Source organism: Staurois parvus, unplaced genomic scaffold (assembly GCF_062004578.1).
Source record: "Staurois parvus isolate SC_StPar_1 unplaced genomic scaffold, SC_StPar_1.0 ptg000544l, whole genome shotgun sequence".
NCBI classification, from domain to species: domain Eukaryota; kingdom Metazoa; phylum Chordata; class Amphibia; order Anura; family Ranidae; genus Staurois; species Staurois parvus.
Window position 1 is genome coordinate 3351172 of NW_028318340.1, and position 17421 is coordinate 3368592.

Consider the following 17421-nt stretch of genomic DNA (forward strand, 5'->3'; position numbering starts at 1 on the left):
AGACTGCGGACAGCACAGGGGATGACCAGAGACTGCGGACAGCACAGGGGATGACCAGAGACTGCGGACAGCACAGGGGATGACCAGAGACTGCGGACAGCACAGGGGATGACCAGAGACTGCGGACAGCACAGGGGATGACCAGAGACTGCGGACAGCACAGGGGATGACCAGAGACTGCGGACAGCACAGGGGATGACCAGAGACTGCGGACAGCACAGGGGATGACCAGAGACTGCGGACAGCACAGGGGATGACCAGAGACTGCGGACAGCACAGGGGATGACCAGAGACTGCGGACAGCACAGGGGATGACCAGAGACTGCGGACAGCACAGGGGATGACCAGAGACTGCGGACAGCACAGGGGATGACTGCTGACCTTTAGGGAGGGGGGAGGAGCAGGTACCCGAATTTGACAGGTACCCGCTCTTACTTCCGCGGAGTTGTTCTTTGACCTTACCTGTTCCTCTATCCAGCGGCGTGCTGTCTTCCCGGCTTCTGTAGTGTGGGCGCTTGACATGACAGCCGGGTGCCCAGTGCACATGAGCCAGAAGCACTTGCGCTTTGTGATTGGTCCGGCGGCTTCTGGGATCTGTCATGTGTCCCAGGTACCGCCTTACCATTCACAAAAAGCACCGCTTCTTGCGCATGCGCACTTGGCACACGGCTGTCAAGCGCCCACACTACAGAAGCCGGGAAGACAGCGCGCCGCTGGATAGAGGAACAGGTAAGGTCAAAGAACAACTCCGCGGAAGTAAGAGAGCGGGTACCTGTCAAATTCAGGTACCCGCTCCCCAAAGGTCAGCAGTCAGCTCCATAAGGTCCCACTGCAGAGCTGAGCGGCCGGCCCGGTATTCTGACGCGGCGGTGGAAATACCGGACCGGCCGCTCCATATTCGCTCCATAAGACGCACTGACATTCCCACCCCCCTTCTTTGGGGGGAAAAAAGTGTGTCTTATGGAGCGAAAAAATACGGTAAGTGTATATTAATTGGTTTGTGTGAAATTTATAGTGTCTACAAACTATGGTGTATATACAGTGCCCTGAAAAAGTATTCATACCCCTTGAAATTTTCAACATTTTGTCATGTTACAACCAAAAACGTAAATGTATTTTATTGGGATTTTATGTGCAGACCAACACAAAGTGGCACATAATTGTGAAGTGGAAGGAAAATGATAAATGGTTTTCAAAATTTTTTACAAATAAGTATGTGAAAAGTGTGACGTGCATTGGTATTCAGCCCCCCTGTGTCATAACTTTGTAGAACCACCTTTCGCTGCAATTACAGCTGCAAGTCTTTTTGGGGATGTCTCTACCAGCTTTGCATATCCAGAGTGAAATTTTTGCCCATTCGTCTTTGCAAAATAGCTCAAGCTCTGTCAGATTGTGAACAGGAATTTTCAAGTCTTGACATAGATTCTCAATTCGATTTAGGTCTGGACTTTGACTGAGCCATTCTAAAACATGAATATGCTTTAATCTAAACCATTCCATTGTAGCTCTGGCTGAATGTTTCGGGTCGTTGTCCTGCTGGGAGGTGAACCTCTGCCCCAGTCTCAAGTTTTCAGCAGACTCTTAACAGGTTTTCTTCTAAGATTGCCCTGTATTTGGCTCCATCCATCTTCCCATCAACTCTGACCATCTTTCTTGTCCCTGCTGTAGAAAAATATCCCCACAACATGATGCTGCCACCACCATGTTTCACAGTGGGTGTGTTCAGGGTGATGTGCGGTGTTTAGTTTTCAGCCACACATAGCATTTTGCTTTTAGATTTAAAAAGTTTGATTTTGGTCTCATCTGACCAGAGCAACTTCTTCCACATGTTTTCTGTGTCCCCCACATGGCTTCTTGCAAACAGGACTTCTTATGGCTTTCTTTCAGCAATGGCTTTCTTCTTGCCACTCTTCCATAAAGGCCAGTTTTGTGGAGTGCATGACTAATAGTTGTCCTGTGGACAGATTCTCCCACCTGAGCTGTGGATCTCTGCAGCTCCTCCAGAGTTATCATGGGCCCCTTGGCTGCTTCTCTGATTAATGCTGTCCTTGCCCGGCCTGTCAGTTTAGGTGGACAAGCATGTCTTTGTAGAATTGCAGTTGTGCCATAATCTTTTCATTTTTGGACGATGGATTGAACAGTGCTCCATGAGTGTTCAAAGCTTGTGATATTTATTTGTATGACCTAACCCTGCTTTAAATTTCTCCACAACTTTATCTCTGGCCTGTCTGGTGTGTTCCTTGGCCTTAATGATGCTGTTTGTTCACTAATGTTCTCTAACAAACCTCTGAGGGCTTGACAGAACCGCTTTATTTACAGTGGATATAAAAAGTCTACACACCCCTGTTAAAATGTCAGGTTTGTATGATGTGAAAAAATGAGACCAAGATAAATCATTTCAGAACTTTTTCCACCTTTTTAATGTGACCTATAAACTGTACAAGTCAATTGAAAAACAAACTGAAATCTTTTGGGGGGGCAAGTAAACATAAAAAAACTAAAATAATGTGGTTGCATAAGTGTGCACACCCTCTTATAACTGGGGATGTAGCTGTGTTCAGAATTAAGCAATCACATTCAAAATCATGTTAAATAGGAGTCAGTACACACCTGCCGTCATTTAAAGTGCCTCTGATTAACCCCAAATAAAGTTCAGCTGTTCTCGTAGGTCTTTTCCGACCTTTTCTTAGTTGCATCTGTCTTGGAAATTCGCTTTAACGAATTTTTCCTTACCGTGAGTACTCGCAGTTGGATGCGCAGAAATCCCCCATAAAGCTGTGCGAATCTCGCTTACCACGACTGCAGCTAAACTACACGATTCCTGCCCATCCAAATGGGTTAGCTCTGTTGTAATGTGGGGAATGGAGCTCCGTTACCCTAGAATGATCACACGACACTCTAAGGCTGCTGTTGGAATTCACGTAAGGGCAGTTTTCATTCTCCCCTTTGGTTTTATTACAAATACACACACGCCCCCCCACATGAATAAGGTCAAACCCCTCCCACAGAACAATGCAATGGGGAGTGCCTATACACAGGATGTACATTCTGATTGGAGCATAGCCTTTCCTATTATCTATCACTGGTCCTCCCCCATGAGCCTTCTGAGGTCAGCAGACTTCCTCCCCTTCCCCCCATGAGCCCTCTATGGAGAGCATATCTCCTCCCCTTCCCCCCCATGAGCCCTCTATGGAGAGCATATCTCCTCCCCTTCCCCCCATGAGCCCTCTATGGAGAGCATATTTCCCAGCTCCTAGCAGTATGTCCATTCCCTGTACAAGCATCCCCTAGGAACATCAGTCTGTACCTGGATGGGCCCGATGCGATCTTTATTAAAACACATCCATCCAGATACAGTTCAGATTGGTAATGGGTTGTAAGATATGCATAAGCCTACACGTGGAGTTCGTACCGCTTGGCGCCTTGCGTTACGAAGTCCATGTGGTACTATGCTGCTGATATGTGGATACAGGCCCGCGGTCTACTGCCAGCGGCATTCGCATCGAATGCCGTGGTGGTATACACGCCGGTCTATAAGCGCAGATCCGCCATCTCATCCATTACCGAGCTGAGTACTGTAATACATACATTCATTGTACATGCGCATGGCCCAATTGCAGCCTTCAGAGCTTTAATTAAGCCACACGAGAGACATATGAATAACACGAATATATGACACATTTAAAGTTCGACCAACAATACAAAATTTCCATGACACATCCTACAGCAAAAGCCATGGTCTGCAGAGAGCTTCCAGAGCATCAGATGGATCTCATTGTTAAAAGGTATCTGTCATGAGAAGGGTACAAAAGAATTTCCAAGGCATTCAGTATACCATTGAACATAGTAAAGACAATCATCAAGTGGAGAAAATATGGCGTAACAGTGACATTACCACGAACTGGACGTCCCTCTAAAATTGATGAAAAACCGAGAAAACTGGTCTGGGAGGCTGCCAAGAGGCCTACAGCAACATTAAAGGAGCTGCAAGAATTTCTGGCAAGTACTGACTGTGTGGTGCATGTGACAACAATCTCCCATATTCTTCATATGTCTGGGCTTTGGGGTAGAGTGGAAAGATGGAAACCTTTTCTTACGAATAAAAACATCCAAGCCTGGCTAAATTTTGCAAAAACACATCTGAAGTCTTCCAAAAGCATGTGGGAAAATGTGTTATGGTCTGATGAAACCAAGGTTGAACTTTTTGGCCATAATTACAAAAGCTGTTTTTTTTCAGCTGGAACTGAGGCCTTAGTCAAGGTAGAGGGAATTATGAACAGTTCCAAATACCAGTCAGTATTGGCACAAAACCTTCAGGCTTCTGCTAGAAAGCTGAACATGAAGAGGAACTTCATCTTTTAGCATAATGACCCAAAGCATACATTCAAATCAAAGGAATGGCTTCACCAGAAAAAAGATTAATTTTGGAATGGCCCAGCCAGAGCCCAGACCTGAATCCGACTGAAAATCTGTGGGGTGATCTGAAGAGGGCTGTGCACAGGAGATGCCCTCGCAATCTCACAGATTTGGAATGTTCTTGCAAGGAAGAGTGGGCAAATATTGCCAAGTCAAGATGTGTCATGCTGATAGACTCATACCCAAAAAGATTGAGCGTTGTAATAAAATCAAAAGGTGCTTCAACAAAGTATTAGTTTAAGGGTGCGCACACTTATGCAACCACATTAATTTAGATTTTTATTTTTACTCCCCTCCACTTAAAAGAATTCAGTTTGTTGTTCAACTGAGTTGTTCAGTTTATAGGTCACATTAAAGATCTAAACCGTTCTGAAATGATTTATCTTTGTCTCAATTTTTTACACCACAGAAACCTGACGTTTTAACGGGTGTGTAGACCTTTTTTTTTTTTTTTTTTTTTTATTAACTGTATACTGAAATTAAATTACACACAGGTGGACTCTATTTACTAATTATGTGACTTCTGAAGGCAACTGGTTCCACTAGATTTTAGTTAGGGGTATCAGAGTAAAGGGCGCTGAATACAAATTCATGCCACACTTTTCACATACTTATTTGCTAAATATTTTGAAAACCATTTATCATTTTCCTTCCACTTCACAATTATGTGCCACTTTGTGTTGGTCTATCACATAAAATTAATTTACATTTTTGCTTGTAACATGACAAAATGTGTAAAATTTTAAGAGGGTATGAATACTTTTTCAAGGCACTGTATATTTGAAAATTTATCAATCTTGATGTACTGACAGCCTGTCTCATTTCATGATGTTCTTAAAATGCCATGACTGTACAAATTACCCCTTTTTTGGAAACTAGACAGTCTGAGGTATTTAGTAAGACGCATGGGGAGGTTTTTGAAGTTTTTATTATTTTTTTTTTTTGCCACGATTTTCTGTAAAATGAAGAAATTTAAGTACTTTTTTTTTTTTTTTTATCAGATCAGGCGGACTTGGTAACAGATATGTTCTGCTTATTTTGGTTGACTTTATTTTTTGCTCCATAAAATGCACTGCCCCCCCCCCCAAAAAAAAGGGGGGGGGGGAAACGTCAGTACGTCTTATAGAGCGAATATGGAGCGGCGGGTCCGGTATTTTCGCCACCGTGTCAGAATACAGGGCCGGCTGCTCGGCTCTTCTCTGCATCAGAGGAAGATGAAAGAGAGCGCACAAACCTTGCGCATTACCTCAATAAATAGTGACTAATTTCATTAATAAGGAAATCTACTCACAAAATGATTGTATAACAGGCATAAGTAACCATAATCCAAACAGGGTTACAGGTAAATCAAAAAGGGGGGGGTATGAAGGCTAACGCGTTTCGAAGGGTGCTCCCTTCTTCATCAGAGCTGGGTTTGGCAGATAGAAACTTCAGCATGGCAGAGTTCCCATGGCAAGGCGATATTCAGCCACTGAGTGTCAGTATTACAGCAGTTCAGCCTGTTTAGTGTCACTAAACAGGCTGAACTGCTGTAATACTGACACTCAGTGGCTGAATATCTCCTTGCCATGGGAACTCTGCCATGCTGAAGTTTCTATCTGCCAAACCCAGCTCTGATGAAGAAGGGAGCACCCTTCGAAACGCGTTAGCCTTCATACCCCCCCCTTTTTGATTTACCTGTAACCCTGTTTGGATTATGGTTACTTATGCCTGTTATACAATCATTTTGTGAGTATATTTCCTTATTAATAAAATTAGTCACTATTTATTGAGGTAATGCGCAAGGTTTGTGCGCTCTTTCTTTCATCTTCCTCTACAGTTTTATTAAGCTTCCCCAGCTTCATGATAGAGCTGCACAACCTCTGATCACCAGTGGATGAATACACAACACGCTGCTTGTCACTAACGCCTGTTTGATCTGAGTCCTTGAGCGCAGGAGATAATGGATCTTTGGTGACTTCTCTGCATCAGAGCCTTACCTGTTACTCGGTCCAGCGCTGTACAGTCTTTCCGCGCCGGCATCTTTAGTGTGGGCACCCGGCTGTGACAGCCGGGTGCCCACTGCGCATGTGCGAGAAGCGATGGGCTTTGTGAATGGCCCGGTGTCTTCTGGGACACGTGACAGGTTCCAGAAGACGCCGGGCCATTTAGCCAGGTGCCCACACTAAAGGGAGGACAACTTCGTGGAAGCAGGTACCTGTCAAAATCAGGTACCCGTTCCCCCTCCCTCCCCAAAGGTCCGCAGTCTCTTGGTGGTCCCCTGCACTGTGTCCGCAGTCTCTGGTGGTCCCCTGCACTGTGTCCGCAGTCCATTGGTTCAGAATATTTTTTTTTTTGTTTTTCCCCTCTAAAACCTAGGCACGTCTTATGGAGCGAAAAATACGGTACATTGACCTTAAGCTGGTCATACACTAGAAGATCTGCAAATAAACGTTCCTACAAAATTTTGTATGAAAATTCTCCCAGTACATTTGATGACATGGTACTCCAAAACAAATATTCATTTAACATTCAACGTTAGAAAGGAGTTTGTGCAAGAAAACCGTTCCATTCTGCTTCTTCAAATTTTATGATAATTTTGGTCGAAAGCCGACATTGATTGGACACCACTAAAGATCAGGAGGTCACACAGACATTGTCAAAATGAAAATGTGTGCATGAAATCCTAGTGTATGGCCAGCTTTGTTTGGCAAAATGGGTCTCACACCTAATACCTGACCTTTAAAGTGGTTGCAATGGTTCAAGGTTTAAAAAACATAAACAAAAAACCCTTCTGTGTTCAGCCCCCCCCCCCCCCCTCATCCGCCAGTGAGCCACTGAGAGAGGGGGGGGGGGCAAGGCCAAGCCAGGGCTCTGTGTGTCTTATGGATGCATAGAGCAGTGGCTCAGGAATGTGCAAGCAGTGGTGCCCTCGGGACGTTTTCCTGGGGGCACTGCTTGAGGGGGAGGAGCCAGGATCACCAGCAGGGACCCCAAAAGAAGAGGATCGGAGCTGCTCTGTGCAAAATCATTGCACAGAGGAGGTGAGTATAGAAATGTTTGTTGTTTAAAATAATAAAAAAAACAAAAACCCTGAAGCTTTAGTGTCACTTTAACTAGCCCACATTACAAATAAGTACCTATACTGTTTAAAATCCAGTAATACACTGTCTCTCTGCTCTGCACATGCTCAGTTGCTCCCTATTTTTAGGCACTGTGGTGAAAATGTAGAGACCGATCTGCTGACAGCCCAAAGATTTACTGCTGCTCAGGGCTCTGGCAAGAAAAAAAAGGAACTGGATGCTGGAGGCAACACTAATTTTGGTAGCATAATTATTAATGTGGAATGTATGTTCCTTGCTAAAGAACATTGTTTTTTGTCAAGTTGCTGTGGGTAAACCTTTGCTCCAAGCTTCCATTGCCCCTCTCCCTTTTTGGGAGATATTGCTTTCTGCAAAGTTCACCACAAACGCCAAGCCTCCATAATGGGGATCTTCCTATCTCTTTGTTACATGGGGTAAAAGCTGACCACCTCTGTACATAAATTAGAGATTCTATTACCTGTGCTTCTTTTACAAGATGGATCATAAGGCATCATAGAACTGCAGATCCGGTGTTCCTTTACCACTGTAAAGGTGAGGTGCATCCCTGTTTTGGGGCATTGGATTTATTACAAGGGGATAATTCTGTTGTGTAGTCAATCTAATCCGTTTGTGGTTTCTTTAACTGGCCTTGGGTTTGTGGTGTACAATCTAGGTTTCTTTGTCACAGGTAACCTTGCTCACCCCATTCCATTGGCCTATATGATTTCATTATGTATGTTGTGTAGCCTTTAGTTAAAGGCAATCTCTAATCTTTTATATTGTTTGTGTGTAGAATTGCTAATTATATACACATTCAATGCAAATCCATCAGTCTGTGAAAACCAATTTAAAACCGTGCTGTCTCTAGGTGGCTTATTATATAATTGATTTTCTCTCTGAAGTCCTTTTTCAGTGATGCTTATGTATATTGTATGCATGTATAAGAGAATCTGCAAATCTGTATAAAGCATACAACCAAACAAATATTGCAAAACATACAGTGTAAGTAAAGTTGCATTAAAATTACCAAAAAAGCAACAATAAAATCGTTTTTGCTTTAGTAGAAAATGCGATTGTATTAAATGTTCTTTTTTTGTGCCAAAGACAGCAGTAGTGCAACAATGGAGCTGCTTGCTCCTGACTTGTTACCTTTTCCTTCAATTTTATAGGCTATGTATCTTTAAAATATATATATATATATATATATATATATATATATATATATATATATATATATATATATATATATATATATATATATATATATATATATATTTTTTTTTTTTTTTTTTTTAGGGCTTGACAAATCCTAGGTCTCCATGGAGACTTAAAATTGTGCCCTGGCCCCTGGGTTCACACACTGCTTCCCATTGACTTCAATGCAAAAATGCCTCCTTTTGACTTCACTGCATAAACTTCTGTCAATAGCTATCCTATGCAGGGTGGATTTGATTTAAATCATAGTTTTCTACATAGACTAATTCTTGCTGGTATAACTTTAATATGCAAGTAGATGAAGATTTTTAGAATAACTGTTCATACTAGTTTTTTTTATCCCCAGTTTAATAGGTTAAGCATTCATATTTGGACAACTTTTCTGTTGTACTTAGGAAGGAGAAAAATAATCATTACCTTAATAATAACAATTTAAATAGATTTATTCAACTGAAACAACAACATTACAGCATATGTTATTTGCTTAAATAAACATCCATGTTTGTTAACTAATTTGGCTAAACAAAATATATATATTTTAAGAAACTTAGACTGTCAGCCCCTTCCTCCTCACACTTAGTTTCACTTTCTTCTTGTGCAGATCTATTCCACTCCAAACAATCAGAAAAATATTGTTTCTATTCTGTTCACTGAACTTCTTGAAACTTAGCACTGAAGGGGTTGATTCTGTATTCATAGGTTTGTAGAAGTTAGGATTAAGGTCTTTTTCTTAACTCTGTTCATGTTATAACATTTTTGCTGTGAAGAAGAGGCATGTGATCTCCGCTGAGTCAAATTCAGTTTTGAGAACTGCAAAAGTAAACCAAGCATCTGTGATAATATCTTGTAGGCAGAGAAACTGCCCAATAATCTTACAAAAACCTCTGGAAGAGCATGACATTGTGAATGGATTCATGGAATTTATTTACCAAAACAATTAAACATATACAGCCTTATGCAGGCCATAGATGGGGAGAAAAACTGCAGATTTTTCTTTTAAAAAACGAAAAATCGGTTGTTCAAGTGGCCGACGTTACCATCGATGGTAAAAAAAATCGGCCGATTTTCTACCCGTCTAGAGCCGGCAAAAAGTGTCCCTGCAGAGAGCTCTGCTATTTCTTTGACAGTTCTCTGACAGCTCCTTGACATTTATAGAAGTTGCAACAATGTATCTATTTGTTTCCATTTAGGATACAGATGTTTTTATTCGGAAACAAATAGATACAATGTTTCAACCGCTGTAAATGTCAAGGAACTGTCAGAGAACTGTCAGAAATAGCGGAGCTCTCTGCAGAGACACTTTATGCTGGACTGGAATTCTTCTTATTTTCATCCTACTTCTTCTTCTTCATCCTCATCCTCTTCTTCTTCTTCATCCTCATCCTCTTCTTCTTCTTCATCATCCTCATCTTCATCCTCATCTTCTTCCTCTTCTTCTTCTTCCTCTTCTTCTTCTTCCTCTTTCTTCTTCTTCTTCTTCTTCTTCTTCTTCTTCTTCTTCTTCTTCTTCTTCTTCTTCTTCTTCTTCTTCTTCTTCTTCTTCTTCTTCTTCTTCTTCTTCTTCTTCTTCTTCTTCTTCTTCTTCTTCTTCTTCTTCTTCTTCTTCTTCTTCTTCTTCTTCTTCTTCTTCTTCTTCTTCTTCTTCTTCTTCTTCTTCTTCTTCTTCTTCTTCTTCTTCTTCTTCTTCTTCTTCTTCTTCTTCTTCTTCTTCTTCTTCTTCTTCTTCTTCTTCTTCTTCTTCCTCCTCCTCCTCATCCTCATCTTCATCTTCATCTTCCTCCTCCTCTTCATCATCATCATCCTCTTCATCCTCTTCTTCCTCTTCATCATCCTCTTCTTCCTCTTCATCATCCTCTTCTTCATCCTCTTCTTTTTGTCTTCCTCTTGCAGGTCACTGCTCATGGGCCGATTTTTTTCCAACTTTACCGGAAAAAAAAAACGGCCAAAATACCGAAAAACGGCCGACCAAATCGCCCACTAATGATCCGAAAATCGGCCGATTTTATTTTCGGCCGAAAAATCGGCCGATTTTCGACCCATCTATGGCCTGCATTATTCTACATAATTAAAAAACAAATCTTTATTTCATGATGGAATAACCTTTGGATGGTAATATATTTTCCTCAAAAAGCATTTTATTTAAAAAAATCTGATTTTAAATAAAAAAAAATCGATTTTTTTTTTTTTCTTTTTAAATAAAAATCATTGATTTTTATCCACCCTGATCCTATGTAAACACTTGTCTCCACGTGCCCCTTGACTCTCTCACTTGCGAGTTTGGAACGCACCGCTACAATCTCACATAGGACTCTTTTCATAATGGAACTCAAAATGCAATGTGTGTGGCTTACATCTTTGTGAACCACCTCAACAGAAACACATAATATCTAGCCTGTCATGCAAATCTCTGTATTTGAAAAGGCATCCAGAATTGCATATTTGTGAACCAGGGCAACTCCACACCTGGGCGTTTTGGGATGGCGGCAGAATCTCTGTGATCGCAAAATACAGGTTTAGGTACCATTTATTTTCAATGTAACTTAAAACATGGTGCAGTTTTGTCGTGATTTATCGTGCACCAAATCGCATTGTGTAAAGCTTGTCGCCCAAAAGTTGCCTTGCCCTGGGCACTGACCGCCTACGCAAAAAACCTTTTTTTTAGTTGCCTCCTAGATTCAAAGCAAATTTGTCAAGCCCTGCTGTTTTTGCTTTTTATTTTGGAAATGTTCGTGTCTTGTCAGAAATATTGGAAGCATTGTTTTGGGTTACACCATTTTAGACTGGTAGAGACTACCCATTATCCACGCATTGCATGAGGCCAGGAAAAGACTTTGTCAGCTTGATATCCATTCAGATAATGAACCGGCAGGATGGCTAATCTGGTCATGCTAAGACCACATCAGTCATTGTTCAGTTGATTCTTCCATAGAACCTGGAATCTTATCACTGGCAGAAAGGGCTTGGGCCCCTTTAGCCCCGGTTCACATGTATGTGGGCCGCGTTTTGCGCAGGCACGAGAGCCGATTCATTTGTATGGACTCCCGTGTCCTGTGACACGCAGAGAAGAAGTCCCTGCACTTCTTCCGAAAATGCAGTCCACACGGGAACCTTGGTTCCCAGTACGGTTGCGTTTTCCAGTGCAGGCGGTGTGCCATTAGAACTAATGGGACCCGCCCGTGGGTCCACAGTCCTCTGGGTGGGTTGTGCGGCTGCACAGATTTTCGTGCGGATCCGCAGCGGCACCACCCACACAGATGTGAACCTAGCCTTAAAAGGAAACTGATTCAAAGAGAAATCACATTTGTGGTCTGTTTAGGTGTGTGTGAAGTTGTTGTGGTGTGTGTGTTTTTTTTTTTTTTTTTTTTTTTTTTTGTAGCATTGAGCAGGTGCTTTGTCATGCAGCACACAGCCATTGACCAAAGCTTGTAAATACTTGTTGCAAAGGCATGTTATATGTGCTTTGATGCACTGCCATTTACTTCTATGGGCTTCCTAATGCTCTAAAATGCAGAAAAAAAGGACATGTCAGCAGGGCTTGACAAATTTGCTTTGAATCTAGGCACAAGCTAAAAAAGTTAGGAGACATTTTTTTTTTTCTTTAGTGTAGAATAGGTTGTCAGTGCCCAGGTCAAGGCAACTTTTGGGTGATGAGCTTCATGTGATCAGTCACGGCAAAACCGCACCACGTTTTAGGTGCCATTGAAAATAATGGCACCTGAAGCTGTGTTTTGCAATCACGGCGATTCTACTGCAATCCCAAAACACCCAGGTGTGAATGGAGTTTCCCTGTTTCACACATAAGCAATTCTGGATGTGCTTTCAAGCTCAATATCTAGCCTGTCATGCGAATCTATGTGTTCCTATTGAGGTGGTTCACATAGATGCAATCCACACGCATTGTATTTTGAGTGCCATTACAAAAAGAGTCCTGGGCGAGTTTGTAGCGGTGTGCTCCAGATTCACAAGTGATGGAATAGAGTTGTATGCGGAAATAAATGTTCACATAAGATTGCATTGCTATTGACAGGACTTTTTGTGCTTGAAGCCAGAGGGAGGCGGTGATTGTTTTGTGTTGAAGCCAGAGGGAGGCGGTGATTTTTTTTTTTTTTTCCTTTTTTGTTGCGTTGAAGCCAATGGAAGGTAGAGTGTGAACATTGGCACCAAGACGCAATTTCTAGTTGCCATGGTGACCTGCCGCGAGGAATTTGTTGAGTCCTGCATGTCAGATTTCTCATAACCCATTACACAGCAGCTGTGAGATGGGAACAGACATGTGCGCTGTAGTGCATTGCAACATATGCAGTAAAGCACAACAGTGCTACTTGGCCCTTAGCTGAGTTGAATGGCAGCAGGTTGAATCAATAATTACCTCCTATACTTCTTACCAGCTGAAATTGGGTAGCACTATTGGTTGCATGTCTCCTGTGATCCGGCCCTGATATTAGTAGAAATGTAACGAGAAATGGCAATTATCTTTTTATTTTAGAAATTGTTCATTTGTTTTACACTTCTAGTGCCGCGCTCTTATTGTAAATCCTTTATCACAAAATATATATCACCCTTGTAAATAAATAAACTAATTAATACATGAAAGATATGACAAAATTAATTAATGTGACTTATAAATAAATTAAAAAATAAATATAAATAAATCAAGCCATAATTGTGCTAAAACATACCATATGTGATCAATCAATATTTATAATAGTGCAAATCAATGATAAATGTGCAAATGTAATCAATAAAGTGCATAAATAAAAGTATTTTTATATTTATGTGCAATGTGCAGGTGAACTCCTTATTCCCTCTTTCCAGGTGCCGTGTAGTCTCAATATGCGCTCACCTTAATATTTGCCCCCTGATGAAGTCACGTGACCCTGTGACGCAACGCGTAGGGCAGGGGCTCTGACGTCACGACGTTGCATCGGAGAGGCTCGGCGATTCCAGCAGAGGCAGACAGAGAGGCAGAGTATATTACATCTATTGTATACCTGTACCAGACAAGTGCCAGAAACTGCTGTAAATTACCGCATCCGGTAGCAATAAACTACTGATATACAAAAGGATAAGCCACCATGGTCTTTCTTCTTTCCATTTGATTTATATACCCCACATTGAGGAGGTATGAGGAGGAGGGGTCCCCAGGAGGGGAAACAGGAGATCCTCACACATTTTCTAATCATTCATCCATGAGCAGCTTCTTATATGGAGAAAGAGGAGATCACAGGAGGATTCTAGCAGATCTATATTTCCATCTGGAATACTAAACATAGGAGCATTATCCCACCAGTCCTGGAAGGACTAAAAGTCTATTTGCCTAAATTTATTTAGGCAAATATTAAGGTGAGCGCATATTGAGACGACACGGCACCTGGAAAGAGGGAATAAGGAGTTCACCTGCACATTGCACATAAATATGCACTTTATTGATTACATTTGCACATTTATCATTGAATTTGCACTATTATAAATATTGATTGATCACATATGGTATGTTTTAGCACAATTATGGCTTGATTTATTTATATTTATTTTTTAATTTATTTATAAGTCACATTAATTAATTTTTTCATATCTTTCATGTATTAATTAATAGTTTATTTATTTACAAGGGTGATATATATTTTGTGATAAAGGATTTACAATAGGAGCACGGCACTAGAAGTGTATAATATTGGATAATAGGCACACAACTAAGTGGGTTTGTGTAAGTGCCAGCGAACCAAGCGCATTATTTAAACAGATAATTATTTTATTGAACACCTCATTCATAATAGCTCACAAGTATTCACTTATAAATTGTTCATTTGTTTGTTTCTTTTATTTACAGCACTTTAACCACTACAGATCACCATGGTCACCCATTTGCTGTGACTTGTACCTCTGACTTGAAACTCCAGCCTGACCATAATGGTAATGATTCTGTATGTTCAGTGCTCATTGTGTGAATGGCTAGTGTATTTATTGACTTTCCTAATACAAAATTCTATTTTCTTACAGCAACAGACCTTAGAATTGGCACTGGACCGGGCTGAGGTAAGCATCATTTTTTCCTTAAAGTGGTTCTTTTTAGCTTTGAGCCAGCAAAGATCATAAAAATTCTCACTTTCTATTAAATTGGCTTCATTTTTTTAAATTCATATTGTCAAAACATGTGAAAAAGCATTGTAGAACAAAGCACCGTTTTTTCCGGTGAGACTGGTGGGAATCAACTTACTGGGAATCAACTGACTAGTTTGTATGTGAAGAGTTCTAATCACTGTTGTCCAGTCCCTTTTTGTTTTAGTCGTCAAAAAAATTGCAAACCACAACTTGGGATCCCCTGAAAATGCAATATTTAAAGTGGTCCTGCAGTGCCCTGTGCGAAAATTAAAAGTCAGCAGCTACTAAAACTGTAGCTGCTGACTTTTAAACCACTCATCTGTCCGGGGATGCACTGCCATGCTTACCCGGGTCACTTTCTTCACTGCTCTTTGGTCCCTAGGCGCTGGAGGACTAACAGAACTTCCCCTTTTGGGTGAAGTTCCGCTTTACTCTGGTACACATATGCGGCCGTGCAGGCCGCGATTTGCACAGGTACGAGAGCGCAGTTATTTGAATGGACTCCTGTACCCCAGGACATGCAGGGTAGAAGTCCCTGCACTACTTGGGAAATCGTAGCCCGCATGGGAACCGAGGTTCTCAGTACAGTTATGATTTCCAGTGTGGGTGGCATGCCATTAGAATTAATGACACCCGCCTACGGGTTCCTCATTCCTCTGTGTGGGTGGTGCAGGTATTTGTGCGGGTCCCGCAGCGGCACCACCGGCACAGATGTGAGCCAAGCCTTAAGTTGTGGTTTTTTTGTTTTTTTGTTTTTTTTTTTTTTTTTTTTGGGTTATTGAGACTGTAAATGCAGTATTCAAGTTGGGTTTTTTTCTTTAACGGGTATTGAGACTTTCCATGAGTTCAAGCAACACGCCATAATGAGGTTTTTCTCAAAAACGTCTTCCAGGACAGCCCCCAGAGATGTTGAGCTCCTGCCTCCTGGGACACACGTAAGCCCAGAACCTTAAAAGGCGGACCTCCAGGCCTCCCTCTTCAGTATTTGTGTTTCCTCCGGAAGGATAGGTTGGACTTTTAGGAACCTGTATAGGATTGATGCTCCTGGCTCCTGTCTAGGTAAGTACCTCCTCCTTGCCCGGCGCAATCCCTCCATTTTAGAGAGGAGTAGGGCTGCACTCCTGTTGCCTTCCAGTCCTCAGAGGAGGAGTACCGCCGATGATGTCCATCGGTGGGCACCAGGAGACTCGTGGTTCCAGTCTCCATGGGCAGCGCAGGGAACAGTTCTCAGGCTGCTGGTGCAGGGTGAAAAGACCCAGCAGAGGCTGTGGCTAACACACCAGCAGGCGAACCCTGGTTCTTCAGGCACCAGCTCCTCTCAGGTAGGCTTGGGGACTTGCTTGCTCCTTCTTGCTGACTCCTGGGGGTGGTTTTAATCTTTCAGTTTCTAAGTCTCAGGTGATGGTGGGGCACACGTCTGGTTTCTCCCCCAGCACAGTGGTATTTGGAATGGGGAGCCCGGGCTGATTGTGTTCTTTATTTGTTTCTGCTTATTGTAGGTTAAAGCCCAAGACACAGAATCAGGTCCCCAAAAGAAAGTGTGCGGCTTGTGCAGCAAAATTGGGTTCAGTTTGGGAAAAGCCCTTATGCTGCAATTGTGTGGATAGTCTAATTAAGGACGAGTCATTTACAGCCTGCCATAGGGTTCTCACCTCCATAAAGGATGACATGATGACTACATTTCAGTCATTTAGATCCTTGCTGGATAGAATGCAGACGCCGCTGGAGTCTTGGACCCAGTCTGCAGATACTGCAGTATCTGAGGCATTGAGCCGAAGGGAGGAGGACCCGGAAGAGAATCCTAGGTCCCTTTCTTCTTCTCAAGCGGGGTCTGGCTCAGAGGAGGATGATGGGGAAGGTTGCTCCTCCAGGTACAAATTGGCCCTTGATGATGTAGATGACCTCCTTTAGGCTATCTATGAAACCTTAGAGATTGAGGAAGAGGACATATGTTGGTCTAAGCATGACCTCATGTATCAGTGTCTGCATGCTAAAAAGACTAGGGTCTTTCCAGTCCATAGTTCCCTAGTTGATACCATTAAGCTGGAGTGGGAGAACCCTGAAAGCCATTTTTCTCTGGTAGTCTTAAAAGGAGATTTCTGTTTGAGGAAGACGGATCCCAGCCATGAAACAAAGTCCTTTCTTTTGCTGTTTAGAGTGGTAGGTTTCCTCTCTGATGCCTCGGCTGAATCAGTTAAACTGGCTGCAAGAACATCTGCCCTGGTGAATTCGGCTAGAAGGGAATTATGGTTGAAGACCTGGGCAGGGAACTCCGCATCCAAGCTACACCTTTTGTGCCTTACCCTTTTCAGGTGATAACCTTTTCGATCCAGGTCTCCAGGAGGGTTTGGAAAGTACAGCTGATAAAAAGAGGGTGTTTCCAGAGAATAAGAAGAGATCTTACTCTAGGAGGGTTTTACGTCAGAAAACGCAGGTCCTGCAAAGTAAGGATGTGCAGCCCAAGAAACCATTGGACAGGGCAAAAGAACAAGGGTAAAGGGGGGGATCTTATTCAATCCTTCAGGGCCCCACCAAGTCTCATTGAGCGTCCCAGTGGGAGGAAGACTGGGGACCTTTCTCCCTCAGTTGGCGTCAATCTCCTGGAACCCGTACATTCTGGACTTGA

General features: G+C 42.3%; 1 protein-coding gene across 3 annotated transcripts in view; it reads left to right on the top strand.

The window, feature by feature from the left end:
• Positions 1-17421, top strand: part of SUPT20H (SPT20 homolog, SAGA complex component) — a 127233-nt gene that overhangs the window by 8033 nt on the left and 101779 nt on the right. For 2 of the 3 annotated variants that reach the window (XM_089690841.1, XM_089690844.1), the window contains exons 2-3: positions 14524-14606; positions 14694-14729. In XM_089690841.1, coding sequence (XP_089546967.1) covers positions 14604-14606; positions 14694-14729 — 39 coding nt within the window. In that variant the 5' untranslated portion in view covers positions 14524-14603. Of the gene's footprint in view, positions 1-7974; positions 8031-14523; positions 14607-14693; positions 14730-17421 lie in introns of all 3 variants that reach the window. The other variant, XM_089690843.1, reaches the window with a different exon arrangement.